Source organism: Sinocyclocheilus anshuiensis, unplaced genomic scaffold (assembly GCF_001515605.1).
Source record: "Sinocyclocheilus anshuiensis isolate Anshui unplaced genomic scaffold, SAMN03320099.WGS_v1.1 scaffold183, whole genome shotgun sequence".
In the NCBI taxonomy this organism is placed as follows: Eukaryota; Metazoa; Chordata; class Actinopteri; order Cypriniformes; family Cyprinidae; genus Sinocyclocheilus; species Sinocyclocheilus anshuiensis.
This window is the reverse complement of record NW_015548309.1, coordinates 1,401,241-1,422,605: the sequence shown is the minus strand read 5'-3', so window position 1 is coordinate 1,422,605 and position 21,365 is coordinate 1,401,241. Positions and strand designations below refer to the sequence as shown.

Here is a 21,365-nt window from a genome sequence, read left to right as displayed (position 1 = left end):
GTGAATCGAGCGTGAACTGTCTGTTTACTCGTTCTCCCCGGGCCCCATGTGTAGAGGCCCTCAGGAGCCGCTGTGGTAGAATCCCGTCTGTGTATTTCAAATCTTTCAGCATGTAGACGTGCAGCCAGCACAGTCATTTACTCAGGTTCACAGCATTCCTATGTATGCCGTCCAAAATAAGAAGCGGTATGTGTGTGTGTGTGTGTGTATGCGAGAGTATTTCTAAGCAGTCTGTCTGTCCGAGTCTTGCTTTGCTGTCCAATATCTACACAACGAACCACATGGGGAATGTCGAATTCTGAGAGCTGGGAAAGAGAGAGTACTGGGGATAATAGTAGCGTGTTTGTGACCTCAGCAGGGTTGAATGATGGGACCTGTACTAATTCTCTGAGCCCTTTTTTAGTGATCCAGTGTCTGTCATGCAATGTAATGGAGTGGAACAGGTCATGCCACATGAGTTGTTTACAGTTGTCCTGTCTGATCTCTGCTGGAGGGGCCAAAAAAGCCAGAGAGGCATTCTGGCACAAGGCAAGGGCATGTGAATGTCTGCGCCCTTAGTGAACCGAGAGTCTGAGATGTAAGACATACTAGACTTATGGTGCAAGGAAAGCAAAGGAACGGAAAGGAAACAAGAAAAAAGAGAGGAGATACAGGAAAGTAAACAGAAAAAAAGGAGAAAAGGGAAAGAAAAGAGATACACCTGTCTTTTAGATTTTTGATATTTATTAAAATAAACTGTAAATTCATATCTACACTGTAAAAAACTTCCTGTAGAAATTACAGTAACTAACTGGCAGCAGTTCGCTGTAAAAAAGAGATGTAAATCAACTGTAGAGAACTGTATATTAACAGTTAATTACTGGCAGCAACCACAGCTGCTTGGGAAAATTAAAAATATGAAGTTACACAGTTGTCATTGTTTTTTTTTCCATTGTTATTTAATGGAACTGCTAATTTTACAATTTGTGCATATAGTTTTACAGTAACTGAAAAGTGAAGCAAACCAATTACAGTAAACTTTACAGTATAACAGTATATTTTCTATTGTTTTAAAATGCATTACTCAAGAAAGGACCAAAAAATGAATACAATAATAAAATATTTTACAGTTAAACAATATTACACTGTAAATACATTTACAGCAAGTTAAATGACACGGTAAAATAAAATACAGTATTTTTGCTACAAAATAAAATTACATTAAGTTACCAGCGAACTGTGGCCAGTTAGTTACTGTAATTTCTACAGAAGTTTTTTTACAGTGTAGATATGAATTTACTGTTTATTTTAATAAATATCAAAAATCTAAAAGGTGTGCATTATAACTGAGAACTACATGAACACTTCACAGTTGGTTGTGTTACTGTAAGTAATTTTCCTCAAATGCTATTGAGCTTTAAATTTTGGCATATTTTCTGCTTTAGCCCATATTCGTAAAGAAATAAATAGCAATATTTACATATGTCTACATGAACACGTTACAGTTGGTTGTGTTACTGTAAGTCATTCTCCTCAAATGCTATTGAGCTTTAAACTATGATATATATTTTGTGTTTGAGCAGGTTGACTCCCTCTCATTAGCATGTTGTGCAGAGGAGAAATAAATGCGGAACTACATTCAGAAATAAATGAGTGATTAAAAGAAAACAGTTAGGATGAGTTTAGCATTTCCTTAACCATTTTTCATTTGGCCACCAATTTATTTTATTTATTTGACTATTTTCATCACACGTTTAATTATTTATATATGTATTTAAACAAGGATGTAGACAGATGTAAGATGTACCTGTGCAGGTTTGCATGGAGCTACTGCTGGAAGTAGTGATGTTCCTCTTCACTGGAACTTTACCTGCCTGGACAGGTACACCGCAGCTCAGAGTGTAACTGTTCTCAGAGTCTAAATCACACACACGCACATAGAAAAAAAAAACGTTTAAACAGATGTTCCAGGTCCAGGTGCTGCATGCACCCGAGTAATGTTTTGTAGTGCATGTGTATGATATATGTGTGTGTGAGTGGAGAGGGTTGGCTGTCAGGATGACAGAGTATTGGGAATTTGTCTAGAGAGTCATTGGCCTGACTTCGGCCTTGCAACAAATCGTCCACATCAGGATCCTTGGATACTCACCATCAGTATCCTACTCACCATCAGTATCCTAAAAGAGAAACTCTTTTGACTTTTTTATAGTGGTGTGAAAAAAATCGGAATTCAGTCACTTGAACCATGTAATGTAAATGTGGCCTAAGTGATAAGATTTTTATCACCTAAAAATAGGTGACAAAATACCATAAAAAAAATAAAAAAAAATACCATAGCAATGAAAGAGAGAGATCCGTGTCATATCTATAGCCCAAATTATGGTGACCAGACTCTTTAGGATTGGACCAGAAAGCAACCATCGAGAACACCATAGCAACACCCTAGCAGCCACATAGCATCTACCTTGAAAACGTTAGAAACTATCTAGAAACCACACTGATCACTCTAGCAACGTTAATCACCCAGAACACCCTAGAAGCTACTGTGAAACCACCTAGCAACCACCCTGAACATCCTAACAGCCACACAGCAACTACCCTGAACACACCCTTGAAACCACCTAGCAACCATCCTGATCACTCTAGCAGCATTCTAACAATCACCAAGAATACTCTAGTGAGCTGCATAGCAACTACCCCTTAAACCCTAGAAACCCCCTAGCAATCATATTAAACTTCCTAACAACCACACAGCAACTACCCTGAACACCCTCGAAACCACCAGGCAACCATCCTAATAGCGACATAGAAAGTGCATAGCAACTAACCTGAACAACCTAGAAACCACCTATAGTAGCAACCACCCAGAACACCATAGTAACCATCTAGCAAGGCCCTAGCACCCACTCAGAACACCTTAGTAACCAAACAGAAACAGCCTGGCAACTGTCCACAACTCCCTAGCATCACTGCTGTCAAAATGTTTAAAAAAAGTTAACTTGTTACAACCACACCAGACTGGCAGCTATTTTTCCCCTGATAGATCGTCTGTCATCAAGAGAATAAAAAAGCAAATAAATAATTAAAAACTAAAAGTGTAGCTTTAAAAATAAATCAAGGGATAATACACAAAAAGAGATAAGAATGACAAAAAGAAAGATGGATAGATCATCTTAGCAGAGCTGGTGCAGCCAAAACATAGCGATTCACCAACACACCCCTCAATAAAAACACACATACACACCCCACACATTGATAGCCAGGAATAGGGTGGTGTGGTGTTTTGGTTTAGCTTAATAAAATAATTTCTGTTTGTACTCCCACTCGTGCTCCGACATGCTTTCAGGAATCTGCTACCATTCACCTCCAGTAAACTCAACTAAACACACACACATCTCATACGACACAAAACGGTTACCAGCATCCCAACCAAACAACAGCCAGCCCATGAGGTGCTTTTGATGAGGAGGTTTGGGACAGTGTGTGAAGACAGCTTCTCTATCCACAAGTCGCCCAATGTAGGCATCGTTGGTTTTAAATATTAGTCTACCCAAAATGTAAATTCTTCAAATAAAAATGAAGATGTTTTGCAGAATGTTAATGCTGTTCTTTTCCATACAAAACAGCAGGTGGTGAACAGTTAGCGCCAAGCTCCAAAATTGAAAAAAAAAAAAGAACCCCAAAACTATACTTGCACTATTTTCCAAATCTTTTTAAGTTGTATGATGGCTTTGTGCGATAAACGGACAGATATTCAGAAAGATTCATAGACAGTCGTTATTCAGAAAAATGTCAAGCTGTTGTTGTACAAGTATGACTGCAATTTGAGAGCTGCAGCAGAGAGGAAGATTTTTAAAACCTACCTAAATTTATGAATAAAACAAATATATAATATAATTTTTAGTCATGTATGTCACTTTAATACTTTTATTGTTAGTTTTGAAGCTTTAAGTTGTTGTATGTATAAGAGCAGCCTGAACATTTTGCTAAGCATCTCATTTTTTTTCTTCAACAGAAGAAAACTACAGTGGAGAGGAAGATGTTCACTCAATAAAAAAACACATTTAGGTCCATTCTGATACTTTTTGATTGATACTGAGCTTGAAGTTGTATTAAGTAAGTATAAGAGCAGCCTGAACATTTTGCTAAATATCTCCTTTTTTATTCCATAGAAGAAAGCAAGCCATATGACAGAATTTTTATTTTGGGGTCAACAATCCCTTTAAGGCAAATCTTAAAGTCTAATAGTAAAAGACCCATTTACATCTAAAACATTAATTTGTAAATCCACCCAGAAAGCAGAAACAATATGTAGTGTGAAAGGTGACTCACCTTGACAGGTGCGTTCGTTAGTCAGGAGTTTGTGTCCTTTCTGACAGCTGCACTCAAAACTGCCCACCGTGTTCCGGCAGAAATGATCACATCCTCCATTATTCTCCAAACATTCATCGATGTCTGCAGAGAAGAGGAAGAGATAATGATAATAATGGTGAAAAACACTAATATGGGGGTATAAAACCAGTACAAGTATTCTCATAAACAGCTTTTTGGATATATAAACGGTTATCCTAAACAGGCAGCCACATACACACCTTCACAACATCATCTTAAATATATCAGCCAACCCTGGCACGCCGTCCACAAACCCAATAAAAGCTAATCCTGTCAACAAATGTGTAGGAAACTGTGTGTGTGTGTGTGTGTGTGTGTGTGTGTGGATTTTGGGGTTTCCTCTGCAGTTATTTCAGTAGCTGTAGCAAACACACGTTGGCTCAGGTTTGCACTAATATTAACTGAACTGAGGTGGGACAGAAAGTTTGCAGTAAGCTTAAGACCACAGATACACATGCTATCTGAACATGGGGCGGCACCATTACATAAGGCAGGTAACGTGCCAATTTACACAAATCAACAAGTCATTATGGTTTCATTTTATTCAGATTCAAATTTTAATATTAAATAATCTCGTTTAAACTAACAGGCATGCATTAAATTGACTGTGAATACATGATATACATTGATAATAATAATAATAATAATAATAATAAAATGTTTCTTAAATAACAGATCAGCATATTATAATGATTTCTGAAGTATCATGACCATGAAGCCTGGAGTAATGATGAATGAAAATTCAGCTTTGCCATCACAGATATAAATTGTGTTTTAAAATATATTAAAATAGAACAATTATCTTAAATTGTAATAATATTTCACAATATTACTGTTTCTTTTAACATTAGTATTAACGTTTCTGTATCTTTGATCAAATAAATGCAGCCTTGATGAACATAAGACCCAAAGGTCCAAAGGACCCAAACTTTTGAACGGTATAAGATATAAGATCTGTATAACGATATAAGATCTGTAGCATACTTTTAAAATGAATTATTTAGAAAGAAAAACTGAAACATGTAGAGTACAAAAGTCTGAGCTCACTAGTGAAAACAAAAAAATTTTATATCAAACTTTCTTTGTTTTAAATACATCAAAATGATAAAACTCCCTGTTTTTTTTAAAGGTTTAAATTAGAATTTGTACAGCAAATTTTCAATATGATCTCAGACTTCTGGATCCAACTGTATGAAGTAGACTTTAACAGGTAACCTTAGTTATCAAATGTCAAATAGTTGTACAACTCTATGCTAAAAGTTACACTGTGTCAACTAGATTGAAAAATATATGAATCACTCTCTTTTAAACAGAAACTGGAACTATACATCATTTGATTTATATGATTATATGCTTCCTGTTTCAGCATTCAACATCAGCATCATTCAAACTGGAGCTGTGACCACAATTTCCCTGCTGGCTTTAAAATCCACACAATCTTACACCACCTAAATCATTCATCTTTACAACTCTGCAACACACACAGTTTGAATAGAATAGAATAGAATAGAATAGAATAGAATAGAATAGAAATATTAACCAGGAATTAATCAGTCTATTTTCTGTCTACCTGTTCAGGTTAACACACTCTATAGTCATAGTTGACAATGCCCATTATATTAATAAATCATCAGAATCTCTGCATTGAAAAGATGTTGTCTAGGAGCTTGATAGCTAGTATAACATCATGCTGATTCATTAACAGAGTAAAAACATTAATGCATAAATGACATAATGGAATATTTAACAGTGATTGAGCATTCACACTTCCCGAAAACACTCACACACAAACATGCACTTTATTCCAATGGCTCCTTAGCGCAGGCAGGGGGCTAATGATATTCCACATAATGAAGTTTAATGGGACTAAATAAGCTTTGAGTTTAAGCAAACATTGGACATTTTTCACATCTGTAAATGATAAACAACTGCAGCGACGGTGAGAGGCTGAGAGGCTGAGAGGATTCATCTACATCGATTTTCGATCGGAAACGAGGAGAGTAAACACACACAGCACTCAGAAACGTCTTTAAAAAAACAAGTGCTCTGCTAACCTGATCCGATTTGAAAGAAAGCAAGCAAGCTCGCAAGAAGAATGTGGAATCCCCATGAGCTCCAGAGCGAACGGCTGTACTCAGGGATGTGTGTAGCCTTACCAAAATTTAGAGCAAAAAGCAATTAAAATTAATGCATTTGTGGAAACATGAACCTCTACAAATAAGTTGGGACAGTTTTCAACAAAAGGAGTGTTTTTGCCGATCGTTTTCAGGCTGCTCACCTCAGGCTAGCTAATCTCTGAGAAATGCGCCGTTGAACGCTCCAGTGTATTTTTTGGAGATTTAAATGGCCTGTTTTATTTGCTTTGTTCATAAAGGGATTTTGCCATGTAATAACACAGGCGCTGCATGTCCAGAGCCGCCAGGAAAAACGAGCGTGATTTCGCCCCCGACACTAAAACTCTTCGGAGCGTGCGGGGGTCCGTCGGGGCATCTCAGTGTCATCCGAGGTGATGCCGACTGGCTGCTATTGTGCGGATTACTCGGCTCGGCATGTATTAATACAAATGGATCCTCTGTGCCAGAGCTCACTGTCCCGATTACAGAGAGAACTGGAGATCTGAGGGAGAAAACAGGCCTGCTGTATGACCCTTACCAGCTCTACAGTAGACTTTACACAGTGCTGACTGGTAACTGTGAGGACAGGTAAGCATTCTGAAAAGACCCTAACAGCATCAAGATCTGGTCAGAACAACACTGCATATTTATCAAGAATCACCTACTTAGACAGGTGGAGATCAGACAATCACAGATCATAACAACAGAGCAGCATCTTTGCAAAAGTCCTACAGACAATACAGAAAAATAGCAAAAAATAAATAAAATAAATAAATAAAGTAAAATAAAATAACTAATAATAATAATAAAATAAAATAAAAAATTACATTATTTATTTTATTTTACAATTCAATTAACCAATTCAAAAGTAAACCTAATTCAGAAAAACAAAGCAGAATATAACGTTTTGCTCATGGGTATCTTAGTTAATAAGTTCCTCAAACAAAACTGAATATCTTTAAGATTTAAATTTTACTTACCTGAACAACTTAAAATTAAGTAATTATAGTGCATGCAAAAACCAACTTTTTTCCCAAAAAATTGATATATTTAAAAAAAAAACTTTTTCCACATATTTCTGTAAAATTAAATAAACTCTTATTAATTTATTAATTTACATTTTATAATAATAATAATAATTAGTTGTAGTAGTAGTAGTAGTATTAAAATAATTCATAATAAATATAATAATTACTATTGTTATTATCATTACTGTCAATTATTATACATATTTTAATACTCATACATTATTATTATTATTAATCATTTTGTCTTCATTAATATGTATAATAAAAAATACGGCATCATAATTATAAGAAGAGTTGTTGTTGTTGTTGTTGTTATTGTTATTACTATAATAATAATTATTAGACTTATTATTAATATTTTATTATTATTATTATTAGCATTAGCATTATTATTTTACAAGTAATAATAATAATATACAATGCCATTCATAAACTAATATATTTAATTTAACTCAATTTGTTTTATTGTGCACAAATCAGTGGACATTTTTCTAAAGGGGGAAACAGAGTAATTAAATGAGACTCAAAGTTAAAGTGATAATTGGCAATGATAGATTCATGGTTAGATAGCATGGTTATTGCTAGTCAGCTATACTAACAGCTATACTAGCAGCAGAAGAGCAGTAATCAGCATGGTTAACAAATGCTAAACTCTCCTTTCAAACCATTTCAGCCCCAAACACGCAAATATGCAGGCCAGCGGAGACGTGCCTGGGGTACCATCAGCCGGACCGAAGAAACACACACACACACACACACACACACAAAATATTTATTCAAAATTTATTATAAAAACTATTTTATTTTTTAAAAAGTAAGATAATAGTCAATAATTTAAATAATTCAATTTAAATAAGTAAAAAAACATTATTTTATTTTATATTTTCAAATGTTATTATTATAATTTTTTTTTAATGTAATACATGATTGTATATTCCTGTATAAATACATTTAGGCAATACACACAGCTTGATTCACACTAGATAAAAAAAAAAAAATAACATAAAATTGGGCAATCATTATTGAACTCAAAGTCTGTTAGGGGTGTATCCTACCTCCAGCCATTCAGCTTTAAGTCAGAGGCATCAGAGCATAATATGTTGATATGGACAATCGAAAGGACGCTTGAGAAACACTGTTTACTTACACTCTGGACCTCAAGATCCACTTTCCTACAGAGATTAGCTCTAACCTGGATTAAACACACTTACCTGCAGCTTGTTCAGGTGTGTGTGATGAGGGTTGGAGCTAAACTCTGCAGGAAAGTGGATCTCGAGCTCTCCTTTCAAACCATTTCAGCCCCAAACACGCAAATATGCAGGCCAGCGGAGACGTGCCTGGGGTACCATCAGCCGGACCGAAGAAACACACACACACACACACACACACACACAGAGAGATATGAGCACATGCACACAAGATAAACTGTTCGTTCCCATAATTCATTTCCCCCCATGACACCGTACACACACACCTTCTAATCAAACATCTGGAAACTGTTCGCAGTCATTTCAATCACTCTCTCTAGCCTCCCTTGCTCTCCCTCTCGCTCGATATGTTCCCGCGTGCGATCGAGTTTGTGTCTGTCAGCGAGCTGGCCGGGCTCTCCTGTCTGTCATCGCAGACGAAGGGCCTTTTATCAAATTCAGGCATTTAAACATGCCCTAAATAGTTTATATTGAAATGCTTATGTTACAGAGACAAGATGGGGCAGCTCCCTGCGAGACCACTCAGTGAGGAGGGGAAAGAAAGTGTGAGAGAAATAAAGTGAAGACGACAGTGGAAAAATAAGGAAAGGTCATTTGTAGACATTTACACGCACCCACACACACTTATTATAGCAGCGTGATCTGAATGAGATGCACTTTTCTGTTTAGTCTGTGGTTAACGTTGGTAAAAGTGCAGAGTTGCCTGGGTTATTACACAAGTGGCACTTGTGTCTTTTCTGTTATGCACAACATTTACATCCCAATTACATATGAAGGATGAACATTGAACAATATCATTATTGTGCTTTCATCTATTCCAGCCTCCACAGATTTAAATCTAACCCAATAACCATCGGCTAAATAGTCTGTTAAAGATGTACTGTTTGGTCATGACATTTTCCCACCGGTTAATCGATGTGTGACAACACCGGTAATACTGATATCACCGTTGGGGTGTTGGGGGGGGCGAAAACCTTCTTTTCTTAGCTTTCAAATGGCTTCACTTTTTAATTATTTCAATTTAATTTAATTTAATTTAATTTAATCATTCAATTGCCGCAATTCGGCATCAAGCAATTGTTCGTTTGAGCTTTTCCTCGGATTTCTTGGCTTTCAAATAGCTTGAAAACTGAAAATCAGCAAACACTGTGGAACCAAATAAATAAGAAACATAGAACGTTTATTAGCAAAACGAATAAGAAAGCTTGGAGGCACGGCAGATACACCTTGATGTAAATTAAAATAAATAAAATAAACAAAGTTTAAATAAAGTAATCAGCAAACACGGTGGAATCAAATAAATAAGAAACGAATGTTTAAAAAAAACTTCCAGTCAATAGGCTTTTCAAAATCTAAAATATTGGCAAACAGGCGCCTTTGCATTTCCTTTCTAAACAATCTTCTGCCATCGTCTTGTCTTTCTCCCCTCACTCTTGTCAGTCAGCTCGACTCACTCTCCTCACGTGATAAATAAAATCGGACTCCTGCTCTGTGGTGCACTGTCATTCACGCATGGTTCGGCACGCTGCATTGAGCGTTTAGTTTTTAAAAGTGTCTGTCCTCTAACTGAACTAGGCTAAATGATTTTTGTTTCTTTAAATAAATCAAAACGACGGTGGGGGGCGGTGCCGAGGTAGGCAAATTACGTAACCGGTGTTGCGGCTTAACACCGGTATAACCGAAAACACCGTCTATCGCAGCAAGCCTAAGTTAGAGTCCAATGTAACATCCTTTAGGTGGATGCTCGGCCCTGTTTTTGCACCCTTGTTCTTTTACTAACGAGCTTGATTACATGCTATTTTTACAGAGTTCACTAACAGGCAGTAATAAGCGGTCACTGGTACAGCACACCTGTGATAATTGACCTGAAAGTATGTGTGTGAGTGCATGAGTGTGTGTGTGTGATAAATGGTGTGTCAGTGAACAGATCTAAGGCCTTTTGCTGGATTTATGAAGGCAGACCCTCAGGCGGGCCTAATTATTAGGGCGGGTCACAGCTGAACCAGACCAACATCCATCTTACAGTACAAACACAGAGATACACAATACACCCCTCTAATGCCATCATATTAAAACTCACAAAAAAGTACAAGATAAAAAAATGGGACAATTTTAAAGATGTTGTAAAATTGAACTTCATTTCTATTAGCTTTAAAGCTGGCAAACTCCTAAAAAGTCGACAAAATGAACCTTTCAATGCTGATAAAAACATTTTAAACCAGCCTAAAATGGTTGGCTGGTCTGTCAGCTGGTTTTAAAAAGGTTTCAGCCACTTAACAGCTTGTCAACATTGGGAGACCATTCTAAATCAGTTTTACTTCTTTACATTTATTTTTTCTAGATAAATTTACAGTATTTCTACTGTATAGTAAAATATTGACTCATCTTGCACTCAGGGACAAATTTTTGTACAATCAAAGAGATACACAAAACACCTCATGCTAAAACATTACACCCCTCTAATGCCATTATATTAAAACTCACAAAAGGGTACATTATTGTATGTTACAAGATAAAACGGTTGGAAACATTTAAAGACCACAAAACCAGTCGGTCAGCAGGTTTTAAAAGGGTTTCAGCCACTGAACAGTTTGTCCACATTGGGACACCATTGTAAACCATCTTAAAAACATGCAAACCAGCTTAGGCTGGATTAACTAGAGCTTTTTCAGCAGATATTTAGATTTACAGTATTTTTTTTTACTTCCTTACATTATTTTTCTAGATAAATTTACAGTATTTCTACTGTACTGTATAGTAAATATTGATGACTCATCTTGCACTTGTAAACTTGCATATTATGCTATTTTTTTTCAGTAGCAAATCATTCTATTGGCTGTGATGCAAACGAAAGCCTCTTAATTATTCACAAAAAAAGGGTTTCGCCCAAACTTCCTGTTTCAACAGGAAATACATCAGCACAGAAAAGAAAGGTCTATAAAGGCCTTCTAACCTTAGGATGGCGCTATGATTGTGTGTTTATATGTGTGTGTGGTTTTGTATGACAGCCTCACTAATCAAACAGGGGCTGCAGAGGCGTATTGCTGTACATTCGTGCTACATTCTCTTCCTTCTTGAAGAAACCGTCACATGACATGACCATGCCTCGTCACTACAGCAACCACTCAGGAAAATGAATAGAAAAAGCAGTCTATTTCAGACACATTCTCCTGAAGCGACCCACAGGTGCCCATACAGAGATACTCGTTCACCATCACCAATTTAGGTAGAACAGGAAGCAGTTCATTTTGAAGTGTGCAGGTCTCTTGGATCATAGTATGGTCAGTGAGTTCTTGAGTGTGTTTGTTTAGAGAGAACCCACCATCACCCTGTGCCAAGATCGCTCCGCAGTAGTTTTACTTTGAAACCCCTGGTCATTGACGTCAAAGCTGGAATTTCGGAAGAAGAAATGCTTCGCAGCCAAAGCAATAACAACACGGCCATCACCGACCCATTCCACACGACAGGACAAAAGGACGTAAGGCAAGTTGGTCTTGGCTTGGGATCACACACCCCCACACATCCACCAATACTGACCATTTTGAGCAAAAGAATTCATTTAATAACGCGTCTCCAATTTAATCCGAGCCTTGCAGTCTAAATACAGGAAATCTCAAATTGTTCCCTGACATTCAAAAGCACACGGAGGGAGGAAATCAGGACATGCTCCTTGCAACTTTAAACACAAGTCACACAAACACCACACATCTACACTGACCTTTGCAGGTCTTGCCGTCGGGTTGAAGGGTGAAGCCCACCGGACAACTGCAGCGCACCCCGGTGGCCGTGTCCTTGCAGGTGCGATCGCAACCGCCGTTGTTCACCGCACAGGTCTCTGGGTAAACAAACACACAGGATGGGACAGACAGAGGAAGTAAGGGAGCATAAACAGGATTATAAATCACTTTTAAACAGTTTTTGACAGTATTAGACACGGTTAACTAAGAACTAAGTTGTAAGTTGTTTTGAGAGCTAGGCTTGACTGCGGCTATTTTTTTGGAGCAGACAGAGGAAGTAAGGGAGCATAAACAGGATTATAAATCACTTTTAAACAGTTTTTGACAGTATTAGACGGTTAACTAAGAACTAAGTTGTAAGTTGTTTTGAGAGCTAGGCTTGACTGCGGCTATTTTTTTGGAAGGGTGAATGTAAAAAATTAATCCCAATGGGTGCAGCAGGTAGTTTATTAGGAATAACGAAACTAATACAGCACTTAACCTTAGAAGATGACAAGGTTCGTGACAGACATGAAACACATACTGCATGAAATCAGGACCATCCCTCAGCCTTCCTAAAGCCAAAGATAAAGACTTCCTTGGCAGCTTTGTCAATCAAAATGTGAAATTAAAAACAAACAAAAGGAAATAGTTGTGCTTTTTCCTGAGGTTAAAGTTAACAGAAGGGAAATCAGAAAAAGGACAGTGTTTCTGAATGTGGAGAGTGGAACCAGAGGGTGAGATGGTTAGTCTTGTCACATGAATGACTGTGGAGAGAAAGTCAAAACAAGCAGATCAATTGAAAAAAAAACAAACATTGTTTTACTTGCATTTGGAAGCATATGAAACTGGTTTACCCATTAAAACGTAATATATGAAATGTAATATATGAAACTCAATATGCAACTTAAATACTCAATGTTCCAGCTGCTAACTTGTCTTACATGTGATGTCATCACACAATCATGTTCATATGAAACAATCATTTTATGCAAAAAACAGCCACATATGTATATGAGATTTGTCAGTAGCTCCACCCACTGTGAAATCTCATTAGTCCAAACTCTCACTCCACAATCTATATTAAACATCAGATATGTTCTGATTGGACCAGATTTTATGCCCATAATCACACCTGGTCAGCACACGGTGCAAGGTTAACTTCTATGAAGTCTGATTTTCATGGTCAGATTTACAGTCAAGTTGGGAGCCAACATGTCCATTTGGGATCTTTGCTATAAGCCTTCATGTTTGCTTTTTGTTGACCACACAGTCCAAGACAAAGACCCACAGGGAATTTGATTGAGGATACAAAAGAGTCAAGGCGTAGAAAATCTCCATCCAAAACAGGACGTTTTTTTCTGCAGGATGAGGGAGTGGGTGAAGCGGCTTTCTGTTAATGATTTATTAAGCATGTCAAAAGACCCTGTTATTAGAGTCTAATGCTATGGGCAATTCAACTGCTCCAAGAACAGCTGGACCGTCTTTTGCCCAGGGACATGTACATGGGACACGCAAACAAAGTTTGATTAAGTTAGCTGTGAATGTCTGCACCAAATACCTGCATCAAATATTCTCAAAAAGGGGTGTGGTTAACTCTAAATGGGAGTGGTCTTCTGATTGATGGATTTGTATGTTTATATATCTCTCCAAGACGAAAGATGAAGATTCCTCAGCCATCATGTTCGTGTTCGTCGGCTCCTGTTGGCGAATGGCCAGATAAAACTAGAAGCCCACAGATGACTGGAGAGAATTTGACTGAACGTCCCACTGCTCAAAAGCAGCCCTTCTTTGGGAGGTGGAGGAAACCACAGATCGAGGGCTTCATTGCCTACAACAACTTTCAGATGAGGTGGTAAATCCGGGCTGCACACCATCTTCAACGCTCGGTGCCGAGAGACAGCTGCCCAGAGGTGTGTGACGTTTATTTGCATCACGCTCTGGAGGTCAACACATCAGAATCAGCCCCTTTCCACATGTGCCCGACACATGGCAGTTTATTTAGATCAAATTCCTTCAATTCCCCCCTGCTGCTAAGTGACCACCTTTTAAAAACACCTCTTTGTGTTCGGGGTCTCACTTTCTCTTCTTGTTCTCCTCCTCTCCAGTCTCTGGGTTTCCCCATCATGCCTGGGTACAATAGAAGCTTTCTTTCTGACACCGATTTTCCAGTTTGTCAGGATTGGTCACATCCTGATGCTGTTGGCCCCAGCTGTGACAAGAGGGCAGGATGAAGCGGGAACGCCGAGTGTCAAATGTAGCATTCTCCTGTGGCTCCTGTGTGATAGAACACACTATCCTACTATAGGATACTACTATAGCCAAGCTATTTGTGTGAATCTGTCATAATGGGCCCATTTGTGAATCATGAAACTTGGAACATGATCTTAGACTGGCTGGTGAAATAATGAGGTCAGTGAGTTAGACGGTGGTGACATCACATGTGACTTGTCGACAAGTTCTCAAAAGTCTTCACAACGTTCGTCTTCCATATCAAACGGCCACTTGTTTACCTCAGCAACAGAAAGGACGAGCAGTGAAGGAGGGAGAGAGAGAGAGAGAGACAGAGATACAAGAGATACAGAAAAAGAAGGGGCAGGCTGGATACAAGTCAAAAGACAAACTGCATGATCATGAGATGATGACAAAACAGAACACAGAAAGGACACTGTAGACACTCAGTGACAGAGGAGGAGCTGAAAGGAGGATGACATGAGAAGGATGGAGGTCTCATGGTGGGTTCCATGAGAGGAAGGTGGAGCATGCCGAGAGGTGGATGAATGACAGAGTCTGGGGCAGCGCTGGTTGCCTGTTTGTCTATGGAACACATATTACAACTGGTTTTGACAGTCGAGTCAATGCAGAAAACCGCTTTCCGAGTGTAGGGAATGGCCGGGTGCGTGTTGTGAGGATGGTAATGGCTTCCGAGCATGCAGATACAAGCACAGGATTGGTGTTAGAGTGTAAGGGGGTGGGGTTTTGGGCCCAATCCTGAATGGGTGGAGGCAAGAAGGGCCAATCAGGATGTGGACGTTTGCCTTAAAGGGACAGTTCACTCCAAAATGACTGTTCTTTCATTATTTCTCTGTTCCAAACCAGTCTGACTTTCTATCTTTTGTAGAACCCAATAGTAAATACTAAGCAGAATGTTCACACTGCTCTTTTCTGTTAAACGAAAGGGGACAGAGGCTGTCAAGCTCTAAAAATAAAAAAATAAAAAACGCACCATAAACTTAGCCCGTCTGACAATATTTGTAGGCTTCTGAAGATATATAAGCTGTGTGAGAATAACAACAAAATTTAAGTCTTTGTTGTGCTGAAAATCATCTTATTTTTGTTTGCATAGATCCAAATAAGGTACATCAAGATGCGTCATGCCAAGTTTAATGTCAAAAATAATCAATATGTCCTGATGTGGAATATTTGAATGTATGACTTCAAAATTTTTGATGACATATGATAACTTTGTGTGAGGAACAGACCAAATGTTAAGTCTTTATTTGCTGAAAATCATCTTATTTTCATTTGCATAAATTCAAAAATGGCACATTGAAATGCGTCATAGCTAGTTTGCTGCTACACGTCCTCATGTGCCATATTTGAACGAAGGTCAAAATTGAGACCAGTGATTTTTATCGTGCTTTTTGTTTTTGGTGCTTGACAGCATTTGTCCTATTGTATGGAAGAAAACGAGTCTGCACATTTTCTTCCTTTTTTCCACTCTTTTCCATCTTTTGGTTTTGCACAGAAGAAAGTTAGTCATACAGGTTTGGAACAACATGAGGAAGAGTAAATGGCTTTGGGTGAACCCTCCCTTTAAGATCAGGCACTGAAAATCTGTTTGTCCTCCCGTCTTCAGTCACAGACTGGAGGACACTAGAATAACATTGGGTGCGCATGTTTATAGAAATCTATCTGTATATTTGTGTGTTCATGATTTGAGTGTATACAGACTTGGCTCTGACTGGCCACATTTAGAGGACTCCACCAATCAGAGGTTGGAGTGAGTGCGATGTCACAGAAAAATTAAATAGATAAGCAAAAGACAAAATTATCAATTATCCACTACCTCTAATGTGACTACAGTAACCAAAAAAAGTACAGAGGGGTTACTATTAATGTTTTTTTTACCAATAAAGAAGGAAAAACAACGGAATAGAAACAAATTTCACACGGACAAAACCATGCAGGCGAATGACAACTCATGCGTTAGTGTGAGAGGACAGGAAGTGAGCCGATAAGAAGAAAGCAAGAGTGCAGGGAGAAGGAAAACATGCAATTGGCATGAGGAGGAGTGAGGGACGCTCTAAATGAAAAAAGAGTGACAGATGAAAGTGGAGTGGAGGCCAGTTTTGCATTGTTTAGTGACTTTTTATTCAAGGTTGCAGATGGGGTTGGTTCATGCTTGTTGTGGGAGGGATCAAGGACGAAGAGATGCCATTGGCTGACTGATTTCAGAGGGTCAGGCAGGGGGGCGGGACTGGTGTACAGATTGGCTGGTCAGAAGGGATGCTGTTTTCTGATTGGTGGGGGCGCTACCGTTGATCAGGCTGCAATTGAGAGGTGTGTTTAACCCGTTTTACCCTTTCTTTCTTGCATTCGTTAGTAGATTTGCTTAAAAATCTCTTTATTCCAGTCAGAATCACCCTTTAAATTGCAGACAAGACAGGCAATCAGTAACTTTCACCAGAGAGGCAGGAGGAAGAGCAGGGAGCCCATGAGACACGGCACACACAGGAGCGAAAGGGGGATCCTAAAGGAGCGCTAAACACAGGGAAAGACCAGACCCACACAGCACAGCTAAACACACAGACCACAGCAAGGGTCCAAAGAGACAGAGAGAGAGGTAGAGGAGGAGGAAGAAAGGAGGAGAGGGGAGACAGGGATGGGTTGGGAGCAGTCTCTACACTCCTCTTCTGGTCCCTGCGGCCGTTTGGTGTTGCTCCGTGGAGGCTGGAAAGGAAGAATTGATTGAGTTTGATGGGAGAGAATTTGCTCCGGGCTCTAAGCTGCCAGAGAGAGACGAACCAATCCAGTGTACAGCAATCAGCAGGTACAACAAAACACAATTTTGTGCTTATGATCCTGTGACCAATGGAAGTGTGTGCATACAACCATAAAAAAGTAACATTCAAATTCATTTAAATTATGCTAAAAGGTAACTATTTAAAGCCATAGTTCTCTCAAAAATCAATATTCTTATCATTTTCTCACCTTCATGTCATTCCAAACCTGTATGACTGACTTACTTCAGGAAGCTAAAGAAGATATTTTGAGAAAATTGCAGTGTATTTTTTTCCCCACACACTCTCAGAAAAAAGGTACAAAAGCTGTCTCGGAGGCAATACCCTTGTAAAAGGTACTAATATGTATCATTTAGGTACTAATATGTTCCCTGAATGGGTCCAAAACAGCAGTGGACCCTATTTACTTTCATTTCAAAAAAAGTTATTTAAAATATATTATTTTATTCTTTCACAGAACAAAGAAAATCATACAGGTTTGCAATGACAGAAGGTTGAGACCATTTTCATTTTGGGCTGAACTATCCCAATGCACATTATTCCTTTCATTAAAATGTTTTGCACAACAAAATCTTAAATAGTAGAAGAAAAATCATTTGAATTTATGTACAACCACATGAGATTAAGACAAAACAGTAGCATAATAAAAGCTGTTTTACCATTTTGAGATCACATGACCAGCCAAATAGTATTTATGTTATCTCTGTAACCATCCTGCTACTGGACAATTTTGTGGAAGCTTGTGGAAAAATCAATCATGCCTGATTATAAATAAGGCATTTGTGCATTTGCATCAAGACGACTGACATACTAGGACGACATAAACAAAATGCTCCTTTAAACACACTTCTAATGTCACTAAAAATCTTGGAGTATCTTGGACTGAGCGTGAGGATCTGATTGGTCACACTGTGGTGCGATAAAAAATATATAACAGTGTAAATGTGTTTCCTGTGTGCTTCTGATGACTGATGACCCTTCACTTGCTCACAAGCCCATTTGAGCTCACTAAACCCACCTGCCAACTACTAGCTCTCAATCTCCTCATTACAATGTTTTAGTCCCAGCTCATGTGCACACACACTGTCTGGAAGGTTTTATGCTTACACACACCTTGAGTAATGATAACGACTGATCTAAATGTTAAACTTGGGGCGTATGTAGCCTTGTAACAGGAAGAAACTTTCATCAGATAATGATGTGGTAGCTGGCCTTCAGTTTCAGCAAGTTCATTGAGGAGACGGCAAAGACTTGTGAGAGCCAAATGACATAAAAGATGCTCTTTGGAACTCATGCACACACGTTGGCACAAGAAGTCATAAAAGCCAGTCAAACATTGCAGAGGACACGAGGTTCACCCTAAGAAAACAAGCATAAAAATTAAACTTACCTGCAACGGGTCATTTGTCTTCCCGAATTTCTAAAGAAAGAGAGAACCGAAAAAGAAAGAAAACCCCTATTTCCTCTTCATTTCTGAAGTATTGCCCCTGGATGCAGCCGTACCCACATGGCATATTAAGTTTTCCCTTTCTGCAAATATGGCAGAACTCCATGGGCCGACTGGTTGGTTTTTCCACCATTATCAGGATGATGAATGTATTTTGCACACTGAGAGTTCAGCGATGAAATTTCCATCATCAAGCACCTCTTCCCAAATCGACACAAGTACACACATCTCTTTCACCCAACCCACCCTTACGTAGTTTCACTAGAGCAAAGATACATCAGAAGTCTCATTTTCTGCTCTAATAGTCGCATGGAGCTGTGTGTGTGAGACAATGAGAGCATGAAAGCCAGATGAGAAGATGACTGACCAAATTAGCTGTGTCACTCCCTGAGTGTCAAAACTAATGGGCTTTTCCATCATTGAATTAGCCGCTAACTGCTAAAGCAAGCATTGCCATCCAGATTGGATGCTTTCATGGATGCCACATGGGCTGGGATTTGTAGATAATATATGAAACATGAGGTCAATCTCTGAATTTTCTCTTCTCGTCATTGTTACTAATGACAAACCTGTTGTGTCATATTTGAATGTATGCACATGCGATTAGAGAGTATTTTATTGGATTTGTAGGTGATTTTGGTCATTTCAGTAGCTCCATTAGACATCTAATAAAACTGAATGAAGACAGGGGCTGTGAAGCTACAAAAAAGGTACAGATGCTCTGATATTACAATCCTGTCTGATACTGATAAGCCAATTTCATTTGTTTTAAATTGAGCCATTACAACATTATAACCTAAAGTACAACACATGAATAGTCATGAATCTCAGATAAAGGTTATGTGTCATATTTGAATGTATGCACATGCGATTAGAGAGTATTTTATTGGATTTGTAGGTGATTTTGGTCATTTCAGTAGCTCCATTAGACATCTAATAAAACTGAATGAAGACGGGGCTGTGAAGCTACAAAAAAGGTACAGATGCTCTGATATTACAATCCTGTCTGATACTGATAAGCCAATTTCATTTGTTTTAAATTTAGCCATTACAACATTATAACCTAAAGTACAAAAAATGAATAGTCATGAATCTCAGATAAAGGTTATATTTAATAGTGTTATTAAACTATTCATGTTTTTTTGTTTAATTTTGAGCTTTAGGCAATCAAAATGTAAAACAGGCAGAAATAAACATGCACAATTAAATATAATAAGCAATATATCCAATTTATCATGCATTCCTAAAAAAAGCACTATAAAATTGCAAAAAAGCACTATAAAATTATATGCAAATATCATTTGCCTTTGTGCACATTAAACACTGTGCATTAAAACCACACCAGATTTATTTGTGAACAAAAATGAGATTTGAGACAACTTTTATGGTGTTTTTCTATTACTTTTGTAGCTCAACAGCCTCCATTCATTTTCACTCTATGGAAAGAGACGTTCAAATCTCCTTCCATGTTCCACGGGAGACAAAAAGTCATACAGGTTTGGCATAATATGAGGGTGAGTAAATGATGACAGAATTTTCATCTTTGGATGAACTATGCCTTTAAAGTTTTGCTTCATGACTGAAGGACGCTACAATTGAACTGCACATGTTTACAGATCCCCCAACCACAAGGAAGCAGTTTGTTCCTGGATGACACATGGGCTGGGATGTGGGGTGCTCGTCTCTGAGATGTGAGGCCAATCTTTGGGGTTAGCCATGCCAGAACCCAATGCACTCTCTTTACCGCAGCGTACCGGGACCCTCAGTGCTGTAACGGTGATATGGACCATTCGGCCGGCCTACAGAAACTCCTTCAACAAACATTCTGTCCAATCTGTCAGAAACAGCCTTGCACTTATAACCCTGGTAAAGCTCACTCACCTCACTCTCTCCCTTGGCTCATTGTGTAAATACGACGAGGCCAAGGTTTCCATGAAGAAGAGCTAAACGACAGTGTGTGTGTGTATGAGAGAGTGACTTACCAATGCAGGTCTTGCTGTCCGAATGCAGGGCATATTTCTGATGGCATCCACATACGGGCCCCACGTCGGTGTCATCGCATGTGTGTTGGCAACCACCGTTTCCATAGTTACATGTCACTGGCAACACACAAGAACTGTGAGGAGGGCTAAAAAGAAAAGTGTACTGCCATGGACACCCTTTTAATCAAGGTACATATTTAGTCATGGACAGATATTTGCTATATAAAAATGTATATAATCTTGTATATTTAGGATAGTAAAATAAACTTATCAAAGGAAGACAAAATGTGTCCAAAAGCTTTTGCTGATGTCAAAGGGCTTTGGCTGGACAAAGAGACTGACTAAATATTTCACATCTAATACACTGTGCAATACAGGTGCATCTCAATAAATTAGAATGTCGTGGAAAAGTTCATTTATTTCAGTAATTCAACTCAAATTGTGAAACTCGTGTATTAAATAAATTCAATGCACA

At 38.4% G+C, this 21,365-nt stretch overlaps 1 protein-coding gene across 1 annotated transcript in view; it reads right to left on the bottom strand.

Moving 5' to 3' along the window:
* Positions 1-21,365, bottom strand: part of LOC107656220 (signal peptide, CUB and EGF-like domain-containing protein 1) — a 64,877-nt gene that overhangs the window by 6,894 nt on the left and 36,618 nt on the right. Inside the window, exons 6-9 of the mRNA XM_016443983.1 lie at positions 20,891-21,007; positions 12,440-12,556; positions 4,312-4,434; positions 1,787-2,029 (exon numbers count right to left, since the gene is read on the bottom strand). Coding sequence (XP_016299469.1) covers positions 1,787-2,029; positions 4,312-4,434; positions 12,440-12,556; positions 20,891-21,007 — 600 coding nt within the window. The remainder of the gene's footprint in view (positions 1-1,786; positions 2,030-4,311; positions 4,435-12,439; positions 12,557-20,890; positions 21,008-21,365) is intronic.